The sequence below is a fragment of the Pleurodeles waltl genome, chromosome 5 (assembly GCF_031143425.1).
Source record: "Pleurodeles waltl isolate 20211129_DDA chromosome 5, aPleWal1.hap1.20221129, whole genome shotgun sequence".
Lineage (NCBI taxonomy): Eukaryota > Metazoa > Chordata > Amphibia > Caudata > Salamandridae > Pleurodeles > Pleurodeles waltl.
In genome coordinates, this window is record NC_090444.1 from 1349053566 (window position 1) to 1349074599 (window position 21034).

Here is a 21034-nt window from a genome sequence, read left to right on the forward strand (position 1 = left end):
TGCAGATGAATGAAGATGCAGCTAAGTGCCCTGTGTTTATGGCTGTCTGGGTGGAATACATAAGTGGAGCTGTCAGCCAGCACAGACCAGGTGTGGACTGAAGACTGGCTGTAAGGCACAGAGAGCACTAAGTGCACAGAAATGCTTGCTTTCTAAAAGTGGCATTTCTAATATAGTAATGTTGAATTCAATTTCACCAGTAAGCACGAATGTTGAATCCAACTTCAGCAGTAAGCAGGATTTCTCACTGCCATTCTAACCATTCAAAACATGACAATGTTACTCCTCTCAGATCCTCTCAAATTACCACTTAAAAGTATATAAGGGAACTTCCAATGCTGGCCTATGAGAGGAGAAGGTTTCACAGTAGTGAAAAATGACTTTAGGTGTATTTCACTACCAGGATATTTAGAACATACAACTACATGTCCAGCCTTTTATTTACCTAGCACCTTGCCCAATGGGCTACTTAGGGCCTACCTTAGGGGTGACTCATATGTAAGAAAAGGAAAGTTTAAGGCTTGGGAAGTAGTTTTAAATGCCAAGTTGAAGTGGCAGTAAAACTGCACAAACAGGCCTGCAGTGGCAGGTCTGCAACATGGTTAAGGGGCTACTTATGTGGGTGACACAATCAGTGCTTTAGCTCCATTAGTAGCACATAATGTAAAGGCCCTGGGCACATATAGTGCACTTTACTGTAGACTTACACTTACATTAAATATGCCAATTGGGTCTTAGCCAATGTTACCATGTTTTAGGGACACAGCACAGGCACTTTAACACTGGTTAGCAGTGGTAAAGTTCACGGAGTCCTGAAGCCAACAAAAACAAGGTTAGAAAAAGAATAGGAGGAAGGCAAAAAGTCTGGGGTGACCCTTCAGAGAGGGCCATTTTCCAACACAACCCCCCTCCAGCCTAGGTAGGCTAATCAATACCTTGATGGACTTCCATGCTTATGGCAGTAGAACGTGGACAATGGCCCACTACTGCAGGGGCACTTGCTAGTTCTATGCCTTCCTGAACTGAGATAGATTCCTCTGTCTACCCTCTCTGGGGCCAATTAACTGACCCATGGGAACCCTTTTCCTCACCTGTGGAACCCATCAATGAAGCACCTAACTTTATTTTGCTCACAGGTGCATCCCATTAGGCAGACAGTACACCATGGCCAGCAACATGATGTGGCCCATTCCACCCCTTGGGTCTGTCCCTAACCCAGGGAAAACTCTGTGCATAAGGACAGCAACCAGCAGAGGCCACTGACAGCTGTCAGTGTCAAGAGCCAGGCCAAGGCCATACAGAGCTCTCTGACATCTGAAATCTCAGAGTGGGGGGCAGAAGCCCCAAGTGACTTGCACCCTTTTCTCCACTCTACCTCCAACCAGATCAGGGGTGGTATCATGCAACTGGTCCTCCAACCCAGGGTCTGTACCCTTGGGCTGAACAGGGGGCAGGGGTGAGTCCTCCCTCACCCTGTCCCTACATCTCAGCTCCTGTACCCTCCTCTGGAGAATGGTACTTCCAGACAACTGAACTGTCAGGGCACTCATAGGAGACACCCCTCCCAGTTTTCCTGCCAATGGGGGTAACTCATTCCACACAAAGCAATCTTTGGGCATCTGGAGGCTAACAATGCCCCTTTTCTCTGGGTCACAGCCGCCACCCCACTCAAGGGATACCACGGCCATAGGGCAGAAAAAACCCTCCCCATGTGCTGGAGCCACCAAACACCCAGCCGGTGTACTGTTCTGGTGAAACTAGTCTCTCCATCATCATGGTATGACTTGCTCTGGTGTGCCTCAGAGCAGTGACTGGGACCCCATTCACTCCCACCTGGTGGAAGTGACCACTCCCACACTCAGGGATTACTATCTCACCCTCGGAGTCTATCCCCCAACTGAGGGACATTATGGCATGGTCTATGACCTGCCCCTGGGGACTACATGCCCATGGGGACACATTGGCCACCCTGTAGAGGTCCCACCACTGGGTGGTTTCTTTGGATAAAGAGTGTCCCCCTGCTTGTGTTCTAGGTTGGAGCACTCAAAGCAGCAGGGTTGGAAATGGGGTGTCCTGGGCCTCCACACCCAAGAATCACCACCCTGTTTCTCAGATGGGGCATGGGAACCCTTTCCTACCCCATTACCATGGGACTTGTCTGGGTCATCTGTAACCTCCCCCTCACTCTCTTTGGGGGAACGTGAACCACCCTTCTTGGGGTCGCTCCCAGATACCTATTTGGGTGCCTCTGGTGCTCTCTGGTGCTAGCCCGGAGGTCCACCTCCTTAGCAAGCTTACTGGAATCAGTCAGCTTACTGTCAACTAGGTGCTGGCATAACTCTGTAAAAACAGATACTGAGCAGGTGCTCTCAAATGATTTAATTGTACAGCCTAACATAATCATTAGCTATGCTGCCCCGCACCCAGCCATTCAGTGCCTTACTGGAGTAATCAATTAAATCTACCCAGGATTGGTTGGGGAGCTTGTGACTATCTCTGAATCTTTGGGGATACTTCTCAGGGGTCAGTCCAAATTTGGCAAGTAAGATGACTTTCATAGGGGTGAACTTACTCTGCTCCCCAACCTCTAATGTTAGAAGTGTGTCCCTCCCAAGTGCTGGAATGTGCTTCCATAGACTTGCGCTCAGTGCTCTTCAGGAACCCAATGTACCTTCAGTGCAACTTCATAGGCGGAAAACCACTTATTAATGTCATCTCCCACCACATCACTGGCCACCAAATCGTTGGGTATACAAACCTTCTTGTCTCTATCAGGTGCTGTATGTATGCTGCCACCATAACTGCTGGAATCTGCCTGCCTGGCCTTGAGCTCCAGCTCTTTTAGACTTAGTTCATGAGACAGAAGTAATTTATTTTCTGCTAAGGCTCTTTCGGCCTCTCTTTCAGCTTGCTTGGCTTCCCTCTCAGCCTCTGTTTTTAATTTTGCCAAATACAGCTAGAATACTCGCTCCTCTCTCCTTTCCTCTAGGGTCAGGCTATGACTATAGACATTGCTTTCTGTTCTCACATGTAGTACAAATCCAGGGCTGTCCCCTCTACGGCTGCAGGTGGCTCATCAGGAGAGCCCTTCACACGCTCCCCCAAATCATCATTCTCTTTAGAGGGGGACTCTGTCCAGGCCCTCAGCGCCATTTGAAACTCCACCTTCTTGGGGGCTCCTCCGGAAGGTACCCCTATCTCTTTGCGGAAGCTTGTCAACTGGTTAACTGTGTACTCCTCCAGCATAGTCAGCTCAAACTCCAAGGCTCCACTTGTAGAACCAGCCAGAGACATGATGTAAAGTGTGTAATAAAATTGCAAAGCAGGGAAAATTGCAAAAAAATAAAAATAATCTAAATCGTTTTTAAATATGGGTTGGTAGTGTACACGTAGCTATCGTATGGCACTACACAAACACAAGACCTATCCTCACCGCTAATCACCAATGTTAGAATTTGGGTCTCTAGTTGGCAGAAGTATGCACCCTGTCCAAGTAGGAACCACAATTCAGTCAGGGTAAGTCACAACACAACTTAAATTATCCTGTGCTCACTATACGGTAGCTTGGCACAGAGCAGGCAGGCTTAGCTTAGAAGGCAATGTGTAAATTATTCATTCAAAAACGTATACAGTAACACAGTGAAAACACCGCAAAAAGTACTCCACACCAGTCTAGGAAAATAGCTAATATTTGTCTGAATAAAATAAGACCAAAATGACAAAATTCAATATGCATAAGTCAAGCTGTCCCTTTTCAAATAATTAGATGAGTCTCAATCCTTAGGAATAAGTGATTGTATCCTTTTAACACACAGTACCTGGGATGCATCAAAAATAATGATGCAGAGGGCTGCAGAGGAGTAGATGTGTTGGAAAGTAAAGCAATGAGTCGTTTTTTCCAGCGCAGCAAAGGCGATGCATCGTTTCTTTCCATGCAGCAAGGTGATGTATCTGATTCCGCGAGCACAGCCTTGGTTCCTCACTGCGATGCAGGGATATTTTGACGCCCAGGAACGATGCGTGGAAAATCGAGAACACATTGTGAAAAGGCAACAGGCACTGTGTCTATCCGGCAGGAGATGTAGCGATTCTTCATCTGCAAGACAGGCGCTGCATCGATCCGGAAGCGTTGCATCGATTTTCCAAAGGGCTGGATTTTCTTCTCTTTGGGAAAGGCATTGATGGTCCTGAGACTTCAGAAAAAGAGGCAAGCTCAATCCAAGCCCAGGGAGGGCACTTGTGGGGTTAGGCAGAGTCCTTCCAGCAGTGTCAGAGACCAGTCAACAGGAGAACAGTCCTTCCAGAAAAGCAGTCAAGATGAGTCCTTTGGCCAGCACTGCAGTCCCACTGACAGAGTCTAGTTGTAGGTCCAGAAGTGTCTGATTTTAGGGGGTCCCAGTCCCAGTATGTATACCCATATGTGCCTTTGAAGTGGAGGAAAACTTCAAAGAGTGGTTTTGAAGTGCACTAGTTCCCCTTTCAATCCAGTCCTGTCTGCCAGGAGCCCTATGGGAGGTTATCAGTCTTTTGTATGAGGTCAGGCCACTAGCCTTCGAAGTGTAAGTGAGAGCCCCTCCACCCTTCCTGCACAGGACGACCCATCAGTCTGCAGATGAGTGCAGATGCAGCTGAGTGTCCTGTGTTTATGTCTGTCTGAGTGAAATGCATAAGGGGAGCTGTCAACCAGCACAGACCAGACCAGACCTGGATCGGAGACATGCTGTAAGGCACAGAGAGCAGTAAGTGCAGAAAAATGCCTACTTACTAAAAGGGGCATTTCTAAAATAGTAATTTAAAATCCAACTTTACAAGTAAGCAGGATTTCTCACTACCATTCTAACCACGCCAGACATGAGAATGCCACTCCTCGCGGATCAGAAATTACCACTGAAAAGTATAGAAGGGAATTTCCAATGCTGGCCTATGAGAGTGACAGGCTTCACAACAGTGAAAAGCAACTTTGGGTGTTTTTCACTACGTGGACATTTGAAACTTGCAGGTACATGTCCTGCCTTTTACTTACATAGCACCGTGCCCTATGGGCTACCTAGGGGTAACTAAAATGTAATAAAAGGGGTAGTTTAAGGCTTGGCAAGTAGGTTTAAATGTCAAACTGAAGTGGCAGTGAAACTGCACACACAGGCCTTGCAGTGTCAGGCCCACTAGTAGCATTTAATTTACAGGCCCTGGGCACATGTAGTGCATTTTGCTAGGGACTTACATGTAAATTAAATATGCCAATTGGGTATAAGCCAATGTTACCATGTTTTAGGAAGAGAGCACGTGCACTTTAGCACTGATTAGCAGTAGTGAAGGTGCCCAGAGTCCTAAAGCCAACAAAAATGAGATCAGAAAAAGAGGAAGAGGAAGGCAAAATGTTTGGGGTGACCCTTCAGAGAGGGCCACTTTCTAACACCAGTTATGGCTGAAACTGATATATGTTATACAAATAAAACTACTATAAAATTGAATACAAATATTTCACAAAAAAGACTGGTCCTAATACAGTAAGGACACATTAGATAGACTGGTAATTATTAATTATAAAAGTGCCTCAAATATTAAAAAATAGGCTTAACAGTCCTAATAAATGGCAGTCAAAGGCAGTTGATATCGTCATCCTGGGAACACTCATTTAAATCTGAGAATAATAAGGAATGGGTCTAGGGTTACTGCTGCACTAACCTTAAATTCAAGGCCAAGAGAGCTAACTTTCTAGCAATCTATGAATGATCGTGAGATGGAATTTAGCTCAGTATTTAAGAAAAAACAGTGACTTACAAAAAAGAGGTGCTGAAGAATGCTGTTATATTTTTGAGAAGCTGTATTTTGTGACCCAGAATTACTCCCTGATTATTATTGTTTTATCAAACCTGCAAACATTGCACTAAAAAAAGGTCATGTACAGAAGTTGAAAACATTACTTTCCTCGTGTATCCCAAGGCCAGATAAAGAAATTAAATTTGCACTGAAAGGGATATTAGCCGTGAGAATTGTGTCCACAGATACAGATTCCCGTAAGATTAATTCATTTGTTTTTTTGCAATCTATGAATGATCGTGAGATGGAATTTAGCTCAGTATTTAAGAAAAAACAGTGACTTACAAAAATGAGGTGCTGAAGAATGCTGTTATATTTTTGAGAAGCTGTATTTTGTGACCCAGAATTACTCCCTGATTATTATTGTTTTATCAAACCTGCAAACATTGCACTAAAAAAAGGTCATGTACAGAAGTTGAAAACATTACTTTCCTCGTGTATTCCAAGGCCAGATAAAGAAATTAAATTTGCACTGAAAGGGATATTAGCCGTGAGAATTGTGTCCACAGATACAGATTCCCGTAAGATTAATTCATTTGTTTTTTTTTAATGTCAATGCACATGAATTTTGATTACAATATTAATAAAAAGTTACTGTCCTTCAGTAATGCTCTTTTTGGTGGATACTATATGTAACTGCAGATTCCTCACCTTAGAATATTCCCCAGGTGCCAGAATGAACCCAGGGATTTTTACATACCAGTGCACCCACATGCTGCTAGGCAGCGTTGTGTACCTCTGTGTTTCCTCCACAATACCCTGAAAGTAACAGCGTGCAGCAACATATACCTCTGCGCACTAACGTTGGTTTCTTACCTTTGCCCTTTTGGTGCACTCAGCTAGGGAGCGTGATCAGTTGTTGGTAGAAATGTGCTAACTTGGGGCCTTTTTAAATGTTAACAAAGGCCACTCTATAGAACAGAGAGTTGTGGATGCACGGGGTAATCTGTGGTTAGATGACCCACTATAAAGAGTGTTACTGAAGAAAGGTAACTTGCTCTACTTCTAACTGCAGACTTATCACCTTGTAATAGATACCAAAGCAGTACTACCAAAAGTGTGGGGTTTGTGAAGTAAGCTCAGACCAAAAATAAATTCTTGCAGGAACCAGTGGGTAAAATGTTCTTCCTGTCTGGCCTGGGCAGCAGTGCTTCTTAAATGTATGCACTGACATCCACGCTGCAGACGTCAGGGAGAGCCACTCTGTGTGCCAATGTCTTAGTAGCAGCCTTAGCTCTAGTGGAATAGGCTCTTAGACCTTCTGGAGCACATAGCAGATGTTAATGCAGAGGACTATCCACCTAGACAAGGACATCTTTTGCACATCCTTCTCTTTTCTTTGCTCAAAAAAGCCCACAATAATCTAATTAACCAAAAGCTGATGGTTCTTGGTAATATCAATGTAAACGCCTAAAGCCCTTTTGGGTTCCAACCATTAGAGACTCACCTCTTCTTTTGAAGAGGTAGTAAACAACGCTCGCAGAGTGTTGGACTGGCCAATGTGGAAGGAAGTCATAACTTATGCTAAGAAGGCTGCCTGAGTACTCACCACCAATTTCTCCATGGAAAAGGTGGTGGAGAGTGGTTGTACTGAAAGTGCCTGTAGTTCACTAACATGGTGAGCTGACGTAATCGTAAAAAGCAAGTCGGTCGCCATGGTCTAGAAATGCAGCGAACCGCGATGCATCAGCTTGAAGGGCATATACATGAGCTATGTCAAGATCAAGTTAAGGTCCCACTGTGGCATCACAAAACAACAAAAAAGAGGCGTGTCAAAACTTTAATAAACCTCATCACAAAACTTTGCTTTAAACAAGTACGGTTGATCCAGCATATGTAGAAAAGCCAAAAGGGCAACATACTTTTATAGTGCCCACTGCAGTGCCTTGCTGGGTTAAAGACAAAACTAACACAAGGACATCCTTCATATTCACCGGTAAGGGGCCAGTTTAGCAAACATCAAACCAAGTAACAAATTTGTCCCAGCACCTGGCATACATGGAATATGTGGAGTGGAGCCTGGCATCAAGAATGATATCCACCACTTCAGCTGGCAAATAAAGCACAGTCAATTGCTGCTGCTCAATCTCCACACCTGTAGGTGTATATTGTGTAGATCTGAGGAAGGACCCTGCCCTGTTGCTGAGACAGGCATTCCTTATGAAGTAGCAGTAGGATCAGAAGAGAGATGCTCATAATTACAAGTTACGGATACCACACTACCCTGGTCCCAATCCGGTGCCAGTAGGATGACTTGCGCCCAGCCTTCTTGATGTTCTTCAGAACTCAAGGCAGGACAGTCAGAGGCATGAAAGTGTATAAGAATCCTGTGTTCCATTCCGGCCAGAATGTGTTTCCTAACAACTGTTCTTGCAAAAACGTAAATGTGTAAACTTGTTACCCCCACACAATTTCAGCAGTGGAAAAAGGATCTACCCAGTGTTCTTCCAACTGTTGGAGGAGAACCTGCACCTCCTCAGGATGTAGGTGCCACATGTGATCTGCTAGAATATGCCTGTGCAGTTTGCCCGCTGTGGCAATCAGGTACCCTGCCAAGTGGTTCACTATTAGGAAAATGCCTTGACACTCCAACATCCTGCAAAAGACGCAAGGCCTCCTGGCACCGGACTGCTCTTTGCCCTGCTTGCTGCAATATTACATAGTGATGGTGGTGTCTGTAAGAACCTTTATCAGCCCCACCTTAATGGATGACAGGAATACTTATTAACTGAAGTACCAGGAAACTTAAGTAAAGCCAGCCTTCCCCAATGGACTAGAGTCCTCTGATCTCCACCTCCAGTAAATTACCTCTCCAGACCAGCAATGATGTATCTGTCAACAATGTCAGTTCTCAGTGGGAAATTGAGTAGGGCCTGCCACTGGACCAATCATGTTCGAACAACCACTGCAGATCTCGAGCTGTTTTCTCTGAGACTTGGATAGCGTTTGCAAGATTACCTTTGTACTGGCCCCATTGGAACTTCAAGTTCTACTACAGAGGACACACGTGCCATCTAGCACAGAGCCTTTATCACTGTGATCAATAACTGAGCCTAAAACATCGAGATCATTACATGAACGTCCTAGACTAATTTCAACACAGGAAAGCCTTCAACTTCATTGCACCCAGGATCGCCCCAATGACTGGAAGCCTCCGAGAAGGAATCCGGTGAGACTTTATCTTGTTTATAGTGAACAATGATGTCAAGTGGTCAACTATCAGAGGTGATCCACCACTGGCTTAGAAGAACCCACCTTTAGCACCAAGTTATTGAGATAGGGAAAGACAGGTATTCCCTGAAGATGGGCAGCAACCATTACCATCATTTTCATGAACACTCAAGGGGAACTGGTGAACCCGAAGGGGAGCATAGTAAACTGAACATGCTCCTGTCCTACCTTGAATTGCAGATAAGGCTAGTGGGACTAAATGATGGGTATATGAAAATTTGTGTGCTGAAATTCCAAGGACACCATCCAGATGTGTGGGTCCAAAGCAGACAGGATATAGGTCAGTGTGAGCTTCTTAAATCTGTCCTTCAACAGGAGGGTATTCAAATGTCCAGGATATCTGGGAGGGAGCTTTTCAGGTCAAGGAAATAGAGAGAGTAACAACTCCACCTCTTTCCAAGCTCGGTACCCCCTCAATGACATCCCGGGACAGCAACATATACATCTCCTGGAACAATTTGGATAGGTGCTCATCTGAAAATCGTTCTTGGATGGTAGGACAGAAAAGGCAGGGCATAGCCATTTTGAACAAACTATAAGACCCACCTGTTAGAAGTGACAGAATGCTAAACTGGGATGAAATGTAGAATCCTGCCCCCACACGGGGTGGGCATGGGTTACTGAGGGCAACTTTAAGTGGCAGTTGTAGTAGGGAAGGAGGAATTGGAAGACTGATGCTCCTGCTAGCCCACACACTGCTTGCCAGACCAGTTTCTACACTTAGAGGATGTCTGCCACATCACTGGCTAGGTACACTGTCTCTGTCTATATGCTAGCTCTCTGCAATAAATGATGAAGAAACTGTTTGATAAGAGTCAAGAGCCCCAAGGACCATACTGTAGTGATGCTGTCTTTAAAGTGTTCAACCTCAAAGTTTGACTTCTCTCCGAAAAGGCAGGACCCATCAAAGGGTGTGTCTAGTAAGGAGGCCTGTACATCTCCAGAGAATCCCATAGACAGCATGCATGCGTGCGTGCCTTCAAGTGACAACACTCGTAGTGACTGTCCTACCCAGCCAATCCGCAGTATCCAGGCCTGCACAGATAACAATTTGGCTGTGTCCTGTCCTTTATGTATCATTTGGACCAAAGAGGCATTAAGATCTTCTGGTGCAGTCAGCAGGATCTTGATAGCCATGTCTGAAATGACATGTGTATAGTTGCCGAGCAGACAAACTGCATTTTTGGACAGCAATGCTAGAGTGGTTGAAAATGAGTTTGGAGACACTGCCAGGATTGGGCTGAGTCCCACTTCGTTTTCCTGTGTTTGTTTATGCACTTCAACGTATTGGAGCTGAACGGTCGTGGGAGCAGCCTCATAACGGAGTCATTGGAGTGTCAGTAGACCTATGCAAACGCAGAGGTTTCTTCTTGTATTCGGCAGCACATAACTTTGCCTCCCTGTCTCAGACCACTTCAGGTGCACGAGGGCGCACTTATCACAGTACTAAGAGTTACACCCCAAGTCTATACACCAAAAATACCTTGTGCGGGTTTGCGACCTAATTTGCTTCCTGTAGTCGGATCATGGCTTGAAACCTGCTGTTTTCAGTGAGGTGTAGCTCCCTAGCACACTGTAAGATCATATAGATGTGATAGAAAATACACTAAAATGGAAGCGGAGCTCCAGATCCGATTCAGAAGGCACAGAAAGAAAGGAACTGATATGGGCAGACAGGGTTGACGATTCTAAGCAGCTCCATTTGATCATTTCATGGGTAGTGTTGAGTCAAAACGAGCCACATGATGTCACTCAGGTGCACTGTTATTGAGCAAATCTCTGGATCCAATCTGGCACCTGAGGGTTATTCTTAGGTGACCTATCCATCAGAATGAAAATGTACAGTCACATCCCAAGTGATAATTATGTTCTGTTGTGTGATTTCAATGCCAGAATATTTACATGGGGATATAACAATCTTGAACTAATAACGGTGAGCACCTGCTATAATTTACCTTCACTGTATTTAGACAACAAAACTATTACCATGGAAAAGGACTGATTAACTGGGCTCTTCACTTGCATTTTACATTGGCTACAGGACGCCTGTTGATCAGTGAGAAAAGAAGCAGGAGGGAAGTTTATAAAAATCGTTATAAGAGTCATCTGAGCTTGTAAATTAGAAAGAAATATAAACATAATGCATACATGATAAGGTAAACAGAAAAAGTCAAGTTATAGTTTCGCTAGTATAACGAGTGCACTCAGAAACACAACCATAAAGAGTTCAGGTCTGTGATAGCTTCTGCTACAGGCACAATCACTGTCAAAAATGTTGTTCCACTATCAGTGCAAGATTGGGTTTCAAATTGTAGCAATCTGTAGGAGTCTGATAGCGGGCACCCAACATGTGCGAAGGGCAGACAATGTTGTCATGTCCCTTGAGCTAAATTATTGTTTGTTCATATCAACAAAAGACACCTTAAAATATTTTAAGGAAGCAAAGAACTCAGGAGCCTATGGCATAAATTGGCTTCCTGTAAAAGTGCTAAAACATAGGCGGTCATTCTCACCGCGGCGGACGGCGGTCGCCGCCCGCCAAGCGGTTCCCGCCGAAAGACCGCACCGCGGTCAAAAGACCGCCGTGGCCATTCCGGCTTTCCCGCTGGGCCGGCGGGCGACCGCCAGAAGACCGCCGGCCGGCCCAGCGGGACAGCCCCTTCAACAATGAAGCCGGCTCGGAATGGAGCCGGCGGAGTTGAAGGGGTGCGACGGGTGCAGTGTCACCCGTTGCGATTTTCACTGTCTGCTAAGCAGACAGTGAAAATCTTTGTGGGGCCCTGTTAGGGGGCCCCTGCACTGCCCAAGCCAGTGGCATGGGCAGTGCATGGACCCCCAGGGGCCCCACGGCACCCGTTCCCGCCATCCTGGTTCTGGCGGTAGACACCGCCAGAAACAGGCTGGCGGGAAAGGGGTCGGAATCCCCATGGCGGTGCTGCAAGCAGCGCCGCCATGGCGGGTTCCCTGGGCCAGCGGGAAACCGGCGGGAAACCGCCGGCTCCCCTTTTCCGACCGCGGCTTTACCGCCGCGGTCAGAATCGCCCAGGAAGCACCGCCAGCCTGTTGGCGGTGCTTCCGCCGCACTCCGCCATGGCGGTCATGGACCGCCAAGGTCAGAATGACCCCCATAATGCCTTGGAATGGTCAAGAATATTTTTCCCAAATTTCAATATAGTATTAACAACTTTCAGACCTCTTACTTCCTCGAAAGGGAGCTTAATCGTTTCATTATTTAAAAGAGCTCACTAAATGAATCCCAAACGTAAGCTTATTAGCTCTCTGGGATGCAACAAGTAAGCTCTTTGCTAAACATCTGTTGACCCAATTGATACAATGCTGTTGATAATAATTTGATAACAAACGAACAGTCAGATTTCCAAACTGCTTAACTATGGTTGATAACTACCCAAGATTTCATGTTTCCTCCATATTTTCTAACATTGTATAGGAGATCAAGGAATTGAGAATCTATGCCTCTACAACTAAGTTAGGGAGACAAATGTACCTTTGATTTTATTCCATAGAATTGAATGTCTCTAACTACACAACAATGTAGTGTTAAATATCACAAATGCAAAAATAGGGAAGCAGTTTATTTTTATGCATCAAGGTCACCCAACTGAAGCATTACGTGACAAGGATAATTATTCTGACACTGGCACAATTCAATATAAGCAACAAAAGGTGCATTAACAGATTCTACTTATCATGAGTTATACAATAAAACTGAGGAGAGCTTTTTTAATAAGCTTCTGGCAACTGAGTTTGTCTTTTTTGGGTCTAAATGGAAATTAACAACTGTGTCTTTAAAGAGGCAAGCCAAATTTATGTGCGGAAAGCAGTTGAATCATTAAGTTTTACTACTGCGGTAGAACATGTAGATTAAACCAAACCACTTCTTGTGCAGAAATAAATGCTGAAATTAGTCTGATGCATTTCTATTTAAGAGCAATGATGGACCTAAATGTGTGGCATATTTTTTAAAATTCCCATCAAGGACGGAAGGGGTGGCTGGTTGATTTTATTAAATAGAAAATCCAGGTAAATTAACAGAATGTTTGTAAAGAATTGTATTTTAATGATTTACTTTATAATGAATGACCTATTAGCACCTTCTTCTGTAAATGTTTGTTACTACTTGTATAACGATATGAGGACCTATATGCTATAACCTCTTTGTAGGTTTGGAAGTGTCTGAAATATATAAATAAATGAGGTAGAGTTTTATACAAACTATAGCCTTGATGAATATTGTGATTTATTTCTACTATTCCTAGATCTTGTGACGAGTCTAACAAATACGTAAGACAGTAAACATGTCTTGTTCTTAAAAAAACACGAGCCCTTCATTAATGGTACCAAATGGCAAACAGACTTTAAACCTACCTGTACCAGCAAATCTTTAGAAAAGGCACTAAAATAGTATGCTGCATGTTCCTCAGGATTGCTGTGCCGCGTGCTTCTGGGCCCTGTAACAGCGCCATTGTTATCGAAGCCTTCAAGCAAATAAAGAAATCATAATAAATAAATGATGCCTTTGTCAATGTTATCATTATTTATTTCTGCCCAAAGTACTGATCACTTACCATATTGTTGTCCATGTAATGTCAGCAAGTGAGAGACCATTTTAAAGTTTAATAAGAGAAGTCACTGGGAGATCTAGCCAACTACCCCATGCATTTCAAAAAGAACATGCACTTTTTCCTAATCCTAAACTTAGATTGTCATTTCTGTACATGCTGTCCTCTCAGAGAAAACTCTGCAGGAGTACAGACAAAAATACACAAACATACTAAGAATTTCTGATGAAAATGCTTCTAAAAGAAAGATGCACTACCCATGCAAAGCACAGACTAGACCCCCAGGCTTGCACTTTAAACCTAATTCAGACACTCGACCATTGTTCAACGCACAAACATAGTCAGGACTTTAGAAAACTCATAGTACATTGCAGGGTGCATATAAATCACTCTCAGAAATACATTTTTGTGTCAATTTCAATTATTATAATTAGCAAGAGTTTAAAAAAGACGCCAGTCTAGAAGGGTAAATTACTGCTACAATACAGGTACAATATATATACAAGGGTATTTACACCAAATAGAGCGAAGGGGAGACATAAAAGCACAGTGTCAAGTCTTGTGTTTAAGCTCATGGGATATACCTAATGAATAGGAGATGCACTAAAGAGGACTTCACCGGTCATAAGGAGATATATCTCTTGTTTGTAGTATCGTGCAGTAACCTAAATGTAATGTAGACTGGACAAGACGAATTACAAAACAAGTGGGAAGGGTCAATTATTTATAAATTGGATGAATGGGTACTGCAATTTAATGATTTGCAAACCTTGTTACAAGAAGATAACTTAATTTTGTCAAGACTGAAGACTCAGATTAAATGGCACACTTTTAATGACTCTAGATCAACCACAATTTAAAACAAACATTACTTCAGAAAGAGAACACTGACAAATTCACCAATCTGATCACTATTGCGCAAGCATATATAAAGCACACTTACTTTTTTATCTGAAGTGCACACCTTAACAAGCATTTGCAATGTAATAGGTCTGGCATTAGCGAGAGTTAGAGCTGTTGGTGTTGTAATGATAATGACAACCTCGCATCTGGGACCTTATAAATATTTTGCCATGCAGCACATTAAACCTTTATCAGAAATAAACTGTATTTGTGCATTCCTTCATACAATTGGCATTAGACTGTAATGGTCTGAACAGCCCCACAGTAAAAATAGCATTTGGAAGAAACATGGTCATATAAACATATATTCAGGCCCTAGAGAGCATAATCACATAAAAAGAGTGATAAAGAATATTGCAGTGCAATCATAAAATCGGCCTCTTGAGGGCATAGTGTATTACACATTTTCTGGCCTAGCAAGCCTTTTAAATATCATTTAACTGTGGAGTCAGTGGCACAAGAGTGCAGTGCCGTAGGTAATTACTAGATGTCCCTGTAGAGTCAACAGCAGAATGTGCAGTAGTACTGGTCAATAGCAGAAGGCACAATACCACTGGTCGTAGTTAGATGTCCCTGCAGATTAAACAGACGGTGCAGTACCACTGGTTATGGCTAAATGTCCGTAGAATCAACTGCAGAAGGTGCAATACTACCGACAGTGACTAGATGTGCCTGTTAAGTCAACTGAGTTAAGAGTGCCTTGGAACAATAATAATTCCAAAGCCCAGAGAGAGCAAAGCTGCAGACCAAGCAAAACTATCAATATACTATTACAAACAAGGCTCTTATAACTCAAACTCCTCTCAGCTGTAAAAAAAAAAAAACATTTTAGCTATGAGAAAACGTAATGTGCATTGAATGGTGGAAGGGGTTATGATATTAGGGTCCCCTCTCACCTAGACTGACCCACAAGACGGCCTAAACAGAAAGAGCACATCCTTCTGAATGTTTTTAGGGGGTGATCCCATTGCCCTAGGACCATCACAGACTACGTTATGGGCACAAATGCACAAATGTGTTGTAAAATGAATTCCTGCAAAGCATTATGGGCAGAGTTTCAGTGAATACATTAAACACTTTTCTGAACTGTTCCTTCATTAGCAGAAGGTGCAGTACCTGTAGCACATTTGCAAATCAAGCAGAGCTATCAGAACACTCTTCACACTTACAAACAAGGCCCTTATAACACAAACTCCTCTCAGCTGTTAAAACAATAATTTTAACTAAGAGAGAATTTAAACACACATTAAATGGTGAAAGAGGATATGATTTTTGGGCCCCCTATCTCCTGGTGTGACCCACAAGATGACCAGAACCGTAAGAGCCCATCCTTCTGAATGTACTGGTGATAGTCCCATTGCCCTAGGACCCCACACAAATGTGTTGTAAAATGAGTGCCTGCAAAGCGTTATGGGATGAGTTTCCGTGAATACATTAAACCTTTATCAGAGTGTGTTTGTTCATTAGCAGAAGATGCAGTACCACTGGTGGTGGCTAAATGTCCCTATTGAGCCAACTAAGTCAGTAGTGCATTAGCAGAAGGTGCAGTACCACTGGTGGTGGCTAAATGTCCCTGTCTAGCCAACTAAGTCAATAGTGCCTTACAGCAATTATCCTTGCGATACGGGGCGAGCATAGAGAGCATTACACATCTGCAGGCCAAGCAGGAATGTCAGAATACTAACAAGGTCCTTATAGCACAAACTCCTCTCAGCTGTAAAAAACAAAAGTTTCAGCTAGGAGAGAATTTAAATATACACTGAATGGTGGAAGATGTTATGACATTTGGGCCCCCTCTCACCTAGTGTGTCCCACAAGATTGCCTGAACAGAAAAAGCACATCATTATAAATGTTTTGGGGGTGGTCCCATTGCCCTTGGACCGCCACAGGCTGAATTATGGGCACAAATGTATTGTAAAATGAATGCCTGCAAAGCATTATGGGGTGAGTTTCCCCGACTGCAATGAATATTGTAGTATCGGCTCTCCCGCTCTGCTGGGAGAGCCGCTGTTGAGGATTCATTCTTAGGTTGATTTCATGCGATATAAAGCAACAACAAAAGTACAAAACACAGGTACAACACAACTACTTGTAATTACTGCTTATGTAAACTGAGGACCAAGTGATAGCCAAAGGCGGAAAACAAACTGCACATGCAAAACAAACTGTATGCGTGAACACGAGTGCTCACTGACAAACATGAGAGGCAGGAAACAAAGAAAAATAGTCTGTCCAAACAAAAGAAAAACATTTAAGGCATAAGTAAACTATACTTGGCCAGTGTTCACTTGGCCAAGTACAGGATGTGACATATCTGCTGCCAAACCACTTAGGAGGCAGTACTACAAGAGTGACACTGCCTTCAACCTATATGAAGCGGCAGGCAGGACCAAATGCGCAGAGAAGAGGCAGACGGGGGACCAAATGCCTATACCCCTAACATCAGGTCTTCCAGACAGCGCATGCGCACTGTTTAGGCTTGACCTAAAAATGCACTGACAAAGCGGAGACGGCTGTTATATAACTGAAAGTGCTTGGATGCTTCTATCCATTCAGGCACTTATGCAGCCTTCCGCTAACGCAGTCATGTATCATCAATGCACTGTCTCTCATTCTTTCACTTATGCATTTATTGATCCATAAATGGACCCATTCTTGTATTCACCCGTTCCTTAGCCACAATACCACACACACAAACTCAACAAGCGTTAAAGAGGGCTTTTCAGTTATCAACCTAATGGCACTGCTGCCAGTTGATGAACGATGTGAGTGTGCTTCTCGTAGTCTGTGAGTGCTACTCTGATTAAGTGTGGAATCATTGGAGAAACTGCAAGGCTACTAGTGAATGAGGGGCGTAACAAATGCTTCCGGTACTGTGTGCTTGATAGTCTGTGAAGGGTGTGAAAGTGATGTTTGTATTTTGGGTGTTCTTTTTTTCTAGCATAAGAGCTTTATCAACTCACAGTGTGATTTTGTTGAGGTTCGAGACATGGTATGTACTAATTTAACAATGGACACCCACTCCTCCTGAAACAATACTGCAGTAATCGTTACGAACCTGAGTCCTCTTCCTCCACTTGTGAGCCTTGATCGCCTGCTTTCCTTGCTGGCCTAAGATTGAAGGGTATTCATGACACAGGTTGTCCATTTATTTATATTCGACTACCTGCCCAGTTACTGCTGCCAAGCCGGGCACCTTGACCAACCCACTCCCCCAAGCACAGATCACTGAACCTCCCCTCCTCCTCCTCCAACACATATCAGCGGTTCTTAATCTGGGGAGCATGCCCCCTACACAGGAAACATGCTACGGTCTACAAAATTAAATAATATTAGCAGATTAATAAATAAAACACACACACACACACATATATATATATATATATATATATATATATATATATATATATATGTATGTACTCAGAGCAACCAAGTTACTGTACTGCGTTGCATCAAAGGGTGAGAGAAAAACCGCACCTTATCTACTAAGATATATATATATATAAACCATAAAACTGCTACGCTTCTGAGCACTGCCTCCTGCTGGAGTGTTGCATCTTCTCGGGTGAGGAACACAGAAATAAATCCCCAAAACAAGCTTCAAAACGAAGTATTGCACGTACTCGGTGCTCTGCACAATAATCCTTTATTAGGAACACTAACACCAAAGCATATTTTTGTACTGTAGAATCACCTTCCAGTACAAAGTCTAAGCTTGACAGAATGTATACATCCTTGCATTGTGGAGGAAGGGAGTGTGTGCTGGCAGATGGAAACCTAAAGAGCATCAGCACTGAGGGAAGAGAAAAACAGCGTTATATCTTAGTAGATAAGGTGCGGTTTTTCTCTCACCCTTTGATGCAACGCAGTACAGTAACTTGGTTGCTCTGAGTACAGTAACTTGGTTGCTCTGCTGCTTGGTGTCAAAACTTAGTATATTTACCTCTGTATCTCAAACCAGTCAGCACAGAGACACTATGTGGTTGGCTCTGCTATGCAGAAACCAGCTCCTGCAGTTCAATAAATAGTTTTCCTACTCAATTTTTTTTTAAATCCATACAAACTAGCCTCCTCAGTGTAGGAAAAAACAACTTTAGAAATGGGATTTCCCTTAAGAGGCAGAAAGTCACTAAATATAATTATACAGGTAGGACTGCTCAAGTCCAAGGTCAGATTAAGATAGAAAACAGGTCCGGGCACGAATATAAAAGCGCCCCCCCATTAGTGACTTAGACATCTCAAAGCACTGGCAAAGCCAACAGTTTCACTTATGTGAGATCTGTTGGCTTTGTCAATGTTTCAAAACGGAGAGTGGGGAGGGCCTGGGGAGTACAAAATGGACAGCAGGATGAGGGCGAGGGTGAGGAAGGAAAAGGACAGAGGAAGAGAGGCGAGGTTGGTGGGGAATCAAATAGACAGCAGGAGGAGGGTAGAGTTGATGGGAAACAAAACAAACAGGGGAAAGGGTGGGGGTGCAACACAAGGTTGCTGTGGGTGAGGGAGAAGCAAAAACAGGATCAGGGCGGGGGTCAGGAGACCATACAATAGCGTGCACTCTAATAGAAAGCAAGGCGCTTTTTTTTAAAGTACCTGTAGCAGTGCGCGGCCAGTGGAAAGGCACTGCCCGCAAACGGGAAGCTATGCTAGGTCCATGCACCAGGGCTGGGGAAGCAGTCCCACGAAGAATGCAGGAGGTGAGCAGCGGGCAGGAAGCAGGATGTGTGATCAGTAAAAAGCAAGAAACAAGAGTGCCGTGGAAGCCAAACAATGGTAACTATTGGTAAGTAATGGCCGTTTTTTTAAATGCCTTTCGCGCACACGCACTGTAGGTAAACCCTAAAAATTGGTCCATGTGGCAAACTGTGTCACTTTCAAACTTGTATAGAGACACCTCATACGTTTTTTGCAAAGTATGGAAGACTGCATGGATTTGAGCTTGCTGCAGGCAATATGTTTTTCAATATCAGGGAACTCGACAGTAAAAGCCATAAAACTGTCCACAAACAGCCGGGATCAGTGAGGGTGGGGCGGGATGAAAGGTGTGACCAAAAAGAACAAAATATTCTACAACTATTTTGTTGGTATTTCAGCTTCAAGTGAAAAAACAAAAAAAACAACACGCTCATCAAATGAAAAATAAATCCAAGCTAAACTAACCAGTGAGAGGTGCACTATATTAGGGGTGAGACCCCTATTGGTTAATGTGATTACAGAAGATATCTGTGTTAGATGAGAGCCAGATAATTGAAGTCTGGCTGGTGAAGAGGGGAATAGTGAGGTATGATTTTGAAGAGGACCCAGCCTGTGCCAGAAAGCACTGTGAATGTGTACATCATTATTTTCAAATTGAATTACACACAGTATAGATAGGCTGCCACAAAGTGCACAAAAGATTTAGGTTGAAGATAAAAAATTACTTCCAGAATGTAGATATGAGTAATATGCAGACTGTAACTAGTGCAAATATTTTTATTACTTTCCATTAAAAGCATGCACTCCTCACTGTTATGCCATTAATTGTGTTTGACCACTGACTTTGTGTTTCACCACTGTGCATATTAGTTGTTCAATGTTCACCAGTAGCACATTACATTTTGTATTTGGTTTAGCTGCTGATTGGCTTTACTGTGGCATTAGACATTACATTCGGTATTCAGTTTAGCTGCCTATTGGCTTTAATGTGGCATTAGACATTACATTCTGTATTCAGTTTGGCTGCCTAAGGGCTTTATCATGGCCTTAGACATTGCAGTTGAGACATTGCATATGAGCTGTGTTTTTCCACATGGTAAACTAAGCTTGTGTTTTTCTCTCACCGTACACAATAGCATAATAAGTCCATATTTTGGTGTTTTTCTTTAGTGCAGAAAACAGTCTGACCTTGAGGGGTGTGTCTCGAAACGGTGGCCAACTTTCAACACATTCCTGTCAAGGTTTACCTAAACAAGCCAGCATTTTTTAATAATTAATCTATAAAAGGTGTCCCTGGGCAGCAGCAAGGGGAATTTTCCGAGACTTTAGTCAGGAGCGGACGTCAGCTGCCTGACCTCCCGTATGGGTGGAAAATCTCTTTCTCGCAGTTGAACAGGAGTCATCAACTTGCAGGCATGAGAAAGATGAAGAGCAGTGATAGGCCCTACGGTGATGAATTTTGACTTTTATTCTTTGCTTTGAAGTTATGCTATAATATAATCACATATATCTGCTGTGTACATTGCAATTAAGAATCACTTTGATATATTTTCCTAACAAAGTTGCTGTGACTACTTTTAATCGTGTGCCTCCAACCTACTAATCTCTTCACTCAGGAACCTCGTAGTGAAGTAATAATAAATGTCTTCTTTACACTAAGAAGTGCATTCTAGAGATTGTTTTCATCTCAGTCATTAGTAAAAGCAAAACACTCACCTCATCAGGTCAACTTACAATACCACTCCAAAAGAATATTGTTCAAGTGATCCCATCAATTAAAGCCAATCCCGACTTCTAAGCAGAGTTT

At 43.4% G+C, this 21034-nt stretch overlaps 1 protein-coding gene across 3 annotated transcripts in view; it reads right to left on the reverse strand.

Annotated features, from left to right (window-relative positions):
• DOP1A (DOP1 leucine zipper like protein A) overlaps positions 1–21034 on the reverse strand; it is a 694260-nt gene that overhangs the window by 483848 nt on the left and 189378 nt on the right. For 2 of the 3 annotated variants that reach the window (XM_069235614.1, XM_069235612.1), the window contains exon 8: positions 13438–13547. In XM_069235614.1, coding sequence (XP_069091715.1) covers positions 13438–13547 — 110 coding nt within the window. The remainder of the gene's footprint in view (positions 1–13437; positions 13548–21034) is intronic. The other variant, XM_069235613.1, reaches the window with a different exon arrangement.